Source organism: Pollachius pollachius (assembly GCF_949987615.1).
Source record: "Pollachius pollachius genome assembly, chromosome: 12".
Lineage (NCBI taxonomy): Eukaryota > Metazoa > Chordata > Actinopteri > Gadiformes > Gadidae > Pollachius > Pollachius pollachius.
In genome coordinates, this window is record NC_136945.1 from 15,778,493 (window position 1) to 15,785,802 (window position 7,310).

General features: G+C 42.7%; 1 protein-coding gene across 1 annotated transcript; it reads right to left on the bottom strand.

Moving 5' to 3' along the window:
* LOC307083709 (isotocin receptor-like) lies at window positions 1–2,723 on the bottom strand (the record flags this gene model as incomplete). The annotated part of the gene is made up of 2 exons (XM_079747661.1): window positions 1,794–2,723; window positions 1–266 (listed from the first exon to the last, which is right to left on the bottom strand). The coding sequence occupies exons 1-2, from the start codon at window positions 2,719–2,721 to the stop codon at window positions 1–3; spliced, it is 1,194 nt and encodes a 397-aa protein (XP_079603787.1). The 5' UTR covers window positions 2,722–2,723.
* Window positions 2,724–7,310: the final 4,587 nt, after the last annotated feature.

Genomic DNA, 7,310 nt, shown 5'->3' on the forward strand with positions numbered 1-7,310 from the left:
TCAGCTGATCTGTGCTGGGACTACCGTGCTGGACGTGTGCGTGAGGCTCCTCTGGCTGCTGGCGTTCTTCATGACAAAGGTGGTGCTGGTCCGGGGGGTGAACTGCCGCCCGCAGCCACCAGAGGTCGCACTCAGGTATCTCCCCGAGCAACAGCCTATACACCGCAGCAGATCACGGAACAGGTGGCCCGCAAAGAACATGTAAATCCAGGGGTTGCAGCAACTGTTGAGGCTGGCCAATAGCATGGCAATGATGAAAGCTGTGTCTGAATAGGGGAGCAAGGGTGAAATTGTCGTTAATGGTGACAAACTACTGTACACAGTACTAATAAGGTCAGCTCGGCTATTTATCTAACATCAATCAAGATTGGATGACATTCGTCAAATGTTGCACTGTTGCACGAAGATACAAGACAGTTAGAGCTATGAAACTATTCAGCGTAGAAAGGCTAATGTTTATCCCCTATCGCCATCTGATGGAGTAAGGAGGGCCCTGGAGACGGGCGGTGTCCATTCCATGTTGTAGCTGGACAGACTCCAGACTCACCTCTTTAGAATATATCTTCACACAATAAAAAGATATGGTGTCACGCTGCAGTTTTCCCTGTGTATAATATATTGAGGAGAATGAATTACAGTGAAACGTACAGGATACAGACCCGCTGTGGTAGTAAATACACACTTCAGTGTGCGATTGGGTTGGATTACAAATGTGGAGCATGATGGAGAAGCATTGGGGAACAAGCCATCCCAAACAGGTTAGAAGACAGCCGTTAAATAATTACACATGTCCACTTCAATAAAGTAGAATTTGATTTCAGGCTGCTGTTATTTTTAATATTTTAAGCAAAATGCTTGGGCTTCACTATTTTATATAAACTTGGCAACAGCTGCCGGAATGGAAACGTAATGGGATGCCTTTGCAATAATGTTTTGAAGTATTGCGAGAGCTGTGTTGTCTACTTTTCATAGAGGTATATGAACTTAACAAGAGCCGTGTCTTATTTCCTTAAGAGGATACTAGATATGCCAATCTTTGCAGAACTCATTGCCCTTCACTTAAGGGGGCGTGCCCTTTAGATAAGAGGGGACATTATCTAGTAGATTTATGTGGTTCGGGGGAAATGGTCCGGAGTCGCCTGGGAGACCTTCAGCCCTCTTTGATGTGCTTGTTTTTCTGCGTGGGCTCCTTGTGCAAATGATGACTTTGGTGACTGGACTGAACACAATAAGTTTGGGATCTTATACAATACAAAATATTATAATAGTAAACACGTGTCTCTTTGGACCCATTGTGGATCATCTATGCAGTGCTCATGAGGAAGATTTATTTCAAATATGCTGATGAACGTAGCTCAAACAAAATGTGTTTGTGTTGGTTCTGGTCTCAGAGTCAAAACAACCATATTTGGTTGTCAATGCTTTAATGATGAAGTACATGCATAGTGTGGTTGTTTAGACTATATTCAAGTCAGATATTATTCGATTCCAATGCCATCTGGATTTGAGGTGGGGGCTGGAAAAAGTGTGTAGGTGTTTTGACACGCACCCCAGTTGGGTTTGGTTCAAAACCCAATGTCCACAGTCCCCCTGCAGAGCAACATGGCGCAAGCTGCTGACCCTTGCCAAAAGACGCAAACAATAAAACAGTACTAATTTCGGTATAAAATGATCGAGAATCCACATTGATTGTCTCTTTAAAATAAAACTATTTAAAATCTAGTTTTTGAGGTCTGCATAGAAACGAAATAACATCAACAAAAACAGGTTTGCAGCAGCGAGGTACAGGCTACCTTCTCGTGGCGCAGCGGGGTCCCACGCGGACCACATCTGCACAAAGAAGAAGGGTGTCCAGCACACGATGTAGGCCACCACTATGACAAACGTCATTTTCACGGTGCGAATCTTAGCCTCGGAAATGAGCCTGACACTGCTCACCCGAGACAGGAGCACTGTGTCCTTGCGTGCCTGCGGATTGAGCGGCGCGCACTGTCCTCCTCGGATTGTTTTCAACCTGAAGTTCTGCCATATTTTGAAGGTGATTAAGCCATAGCAGATGCTCAGTACGGCGACCGGAATGATGTAAATTGCGAGGGTCATCCATGTGATGTACGCCTTGGCGCCCCACGGCTGAACGAAGTCCCCCCAACAGTCGTGCACCCCTTCTCCCACCTCCCGCAGCGAGAAGATGTAGATCTGAGGGGTGCTGAACGCCAGGCTGAGGGTCCACGAGGTCACGATGTGGAAGCGGTGTCTCCCGGTGCGCAAAGAGCGCAGCGGCTGGCATATGGCTAAACACCTGTCTACGGACATGACCACCAGCATGTAGGTGGACGCGAACATGCCGACCACCTGCAGGTATTTGACCAACCTGCACAGGACGTCTGGACCATAGAAGCGGAAGGTTATGTCCCAGATAAGTTGAGGCAGGACCTGAAAGAACGCGACCACCAGGTCGGCGATGCTCAGATGCTTCATGAAGTAATACATCCGAGACGCGCGATGTTTGCTGGTGTGGATGCCCAGAAGCACGCACAGGTTTCCCACCACAGCAAAGAGGAGCACCAAGAACAGAACGGTCACTTCCACTTTGGCCACTTCTTCGTTTCGTTTTAAGGGATTCCATGTTTTGTTTCTCGATTCGGTGAGGTTTTTACGGCTTGAGTTGCTCCACGAAATATTGATGAGACACATGCCCTGCTCCCGTGGAAAGTCATCCATGGTCGTGCGTAAAAGCGCCGCTGCGGCGCACGCCAAAGTCCAGTCACATCACAAACCCAAATGACCAGTTTAGGCTCCGGTACTCAACGCCTCGTACCCACTTTAATGGAACCACTTTTCTACCAACTAAAGGTTAAAACACAATACGTTGCAAACGCGTGGATTTAATTTATAACATACGGTCAAGTTCGTATAACCCTGCGTAAAACAAAGAAGCCGACGAAAAAATCCTTTCAAATATAGTCACTTCATAAGATAAAAGAGTCCATCATCACCTGCAGCCTTCAAGCTTTCTGCAGACGCATTTGCTCCAACTATTGCACATTCATACCAATTTGAGTTGCCGCAGTCCACATTTCCCACCCCCAACCCAAACCCTCCCCTCAACTAAATGTAGACTATCCCATAATCCCAACAAAGCCTGCACGGGAACACTGCAGAGAAAACACACAAACGACGAAAGCCCACATTTATTTCAGAAGTTTGTAATACATTTTCAGAAGTTTGTTATTTATTGTTGCATTGCCGTTTTATTGTTTAATCACATGCTTCTACCATCTCATATTGGAAGTGGTTCTCATTTTACATGCTGCTTTAAATCAAATATATAGACAGTGTGAAAAATTATTTCTGATGAGAAAGCAGGGGCTAGACAGCTTACACTGTAGGGATACTGCAGACATCGGGGGTTGAACCCACAACCCTTTCGCTGGGAGTCAACCAGCCGAAACCGGCCCTCCGCTGCCTTGTATGAAACGGGGCTACTATGTTCTCTTCCACAGTCCAGAGACGTACTGCTGTTACACCATCAAACTGTTCAATGTCACCAGCTAGCTACTTGACGGCTGTTTTAAACAGGCCTTCTGGAAATCAATGCAAAGCTTTGACTTTCTCAGTTGAAGCTCTCAAACTTCTCAGCTTAGCCTAAATCAGGGGTCGGCAACCCTAAGCACGCGTGCCACCACTGGCACGGGAGGCATAAACATTGGCACACTTTGAAAAAAAAATAATAATAACTTTTTTTTATTTTATTATTATTATTAAAAAAATTCACAGCACAATGCGGCAGCATAATCATTGCCATATGGATTACCATACCATATATTTTTTTGCACTTTATTCTGTTTTGGGCATTTCCTCCCAGTGTAAATATGTTTAAATCAGTTACAGAAAGCAGTTTTCTGAAATGGGATCAATTAATAGTTTTTAAACCTATGTTGTGAGTAATAGAGAAGAAAATATTTAAAATATTGTTGCAAGTGGCCTGTATGCATTGACTTCACATGGTTTTGCAAAGCTGTACATGTCTTAAAGATATTGATGTGGATGGTTCCAACATTCTCATATATTCTCGTTTTTTACATTTCTCACAGTACAAATATGTTTTTGAATGAGTTTCTAAATGTTTCTGATATGTAATTATAATTTGTAAGCCCATGTTGCAAATATAACAACCCAAAAAACATTTAAAATATTGATGCATGATTGTGGACTATATGGAAATAGTACAATTCCAGGTCTTCTGGAAATGTTTTTGGTCGCTGTGTCATAATTCAGCTAAATTTTTAATATATTGTTGCTTAAGGCACACTCATTAACGAGAAAATGTCAAACTGGCACTGCATGTTGAAAAGGTTGCTGACCCCTGGCCTATATATTGTGAGCCGTGCACTTTTCATGTCTGGATCACAAATGTGGGCGCTTGGCCTGTGCAATGAATTAGATTGTGATTTCGATTTTGGGTCAAAGGATCTCTAAACTAATATAATCAATGTTAAACATTATTATTGTTTTTTTGCATAATGTAACCCTAACCACTATGCTAATGCTACATAATGATACTTTTTACTGCATTAACTATTCTTAATTATTGTATCCTAATTGTAAAGTGTGACCAATACATGCAACCGTTATTTCTCTAGTCTGGTATGGAAACATGTCAATACATATTTCATCATAGAATTTTGAAGTATTCTGTTTCTCAATACTAACACTAATTACTAACAACTCCTTAATTAATCTGGGAAGTAATGGGAAGAGGACTTCTGGGAGAGGATCTCCCCGGCCAGACCCCTACAGAGGTCCGGGGTATGCCCTCCTTGTCTTAAAGGTCTACAGGTGCTTTGTCAGTGTCACTGTATGTGATGGATGACTTTAACAGCTGGTTCAGGTAACAGCCTTCCTGAGAGTGGTCTGTTGTGTGCTGCTTTCCCCAAGCCGTCTCAAACCTTCTGATGTACAAAGGTTGGTCCTATTGTAGTCTATTATTGCATGGACAAATCATATATTTTGATGCTACTAACTTCTTTGGAATAGCAAAGGTTGTTCTAGCTCAGATTGGCCCCTTAGGGACACAACTCTTCTGTGTCAACCGGGGAAATCAGAAGATCTCCATCATTTAGTCTGTGGGGATGGTCTTTGTCTGAATGTCTCAACCATTGTTGTTCCCTTGTCACAGTGCCCTGCATTGTGCTCCTTTTCCTGAACACCAATACATTGTTGGAAGGGCTGAAGTGCTTGCCTGTCGATGCACATTTGTTTCACCACTGGGATGCACTCACTAACTATACTAATGGCTTCTAATGAGTTGTTCACGTGAGATATCAGTTCATTAGATTCATTCACACGTATGGTTTCTGTTATTGATGGTGGTACCGGCAATTTTTTAAGGATAACAATTGCCTGGTGCATATTGTAATTCATTGTCTGCATAATGTATCTATAGTTTTAGAGTTAAGTGAAAATCAGTGAATGTACTTACTATGGTTTGGTCGAATCCACTGCAAAATTGTTTGATTTGTTAGTAAAAATGTCATTCATCTGAGATTCTGGATTCCATTTGTATGACTGTTTTACCGATATTTTGTTCCACAACATTATAAATAGAATGCTTCATGAATTAAGCTGATAAGTCATTCAGGAAGTAATTTGAATAAAGCCAAGGAGCTCAAGACTCCCAGATAAAAGGCAGGCTGATCCTTTCAATGTGTACACATCTAGCACCATTCACCCTCAGTACCCCTGGGAAATCTTGTCCTAAGCAGAGTCACAGAACTGCAGAGTCACAGAACACAGCACCTGACAATACCATGTGCTGTGGGTACATGATTGGAAGATGCTCAAATTTAAAATTTTGACTTTGGTGAGGATATCTACTGTTATGGTGAGGGTGTGTACTGTTATTATGAGGATGTCTACTGTTATGGTGAGGGTGTGTACTGTTATTATGAGGATGTCCACTGTTATAGTGAGGATGTGTACTTTTATGGTGAGAATATCCCGTTATTCTGAGGATATCTAGTGTTATAGTGACGATATCTACTGTTATGTTGAGGATGTGTGCTGTTATTATGAGGATGTCTACTGTTATGGTGAGGATGTGTGCTGTTATTATGAGGATGTCTACTGTTATGGTAAGGATGTGTGCTGTTATTATGAGGATGTCTACTGTTATGGTGAGGATGTGTGCTGTTATTATGAGGATGTCTACTGTTATGGTGAGGATGTGTGATGTTATGTTGGGGGTGTCAACTGTTATGGTGAAGATGTCTACTGTTTGGGGGATGTTTTCAACTGTTATGGTTGGGGTGTCAACTTTTATGGTCAAGATGTCTGCCTTCATGGTGAAGATTTCAACTGTTTCGGTGAAGATGTCTACTGCTATGGTGAAGTTGTGGTGGGGGTGTGTACTATTATGGTGGGGGTGTCCGTTGAAGGCGAGCTGTTTTGAGCGGGTTCTTCACAGGACCTCTGTAGCTGATGGGGAACACATGGACTGTGATGAGAGCAGACCACCAGGCAAACACAAGGGAGGTTGACACTGACTTTCCAGCCTTTTAACAAGCACGTCGATTCAGCCGGTCACACGCACGCACGCACGCACGCACACACAGGTCTCACACACATACCTCCCTCGGTTTTGGGTGCCAATAACCTGTGTGTGAGTTGTTGTGACTGGTTGTGTTTGATGCTATGAGTTGGAATTTATTCTTTGTGAGTTATGAGCTGGAAGAGTTGTGAAAACAAGCTCCCATTATCTAGGAAAAAGGTTTATGCTGCAGACTTCAACAGCGTTCAAAAGTGTAATGGGATAGTGTCACACAGGGCTATTGCTATGCTCCTCACCCTCACTCCCACATTCTAATGAAACACGACCGCTTGAAGCAATCCCCATATACGGAACTGAATAGATCCAGGCATTACCCAAAATAGCAGACTTGTGTTTTCAAGTCTTCTACCATGACTGATTATTTTGTAAACACAACATCCTGTTCCATAACACAATGTTATGTAATAGGATACGCCAACTTTCAGTTACACTCAAAACTTTGAATTTAGAGTCAAATTGACCATTGGCAATACTATGGAGTCCATTATTGTGTATTCACAGCGACTTCACTGGAAAAATGTGGGTTTTATAGTGGACACGCTTCGTGACCCGACCAATTAGCTGTTGGTGAATTGTACATCCATGAAGCTACATTTATATCATATGTTATGCTGATTCATGCTAAGAGCATGCTATTCAACATTCCGATTCTTTCACAAATTGGCTGCATGATAATCAAGAGGAAGTAACATAACCTTTC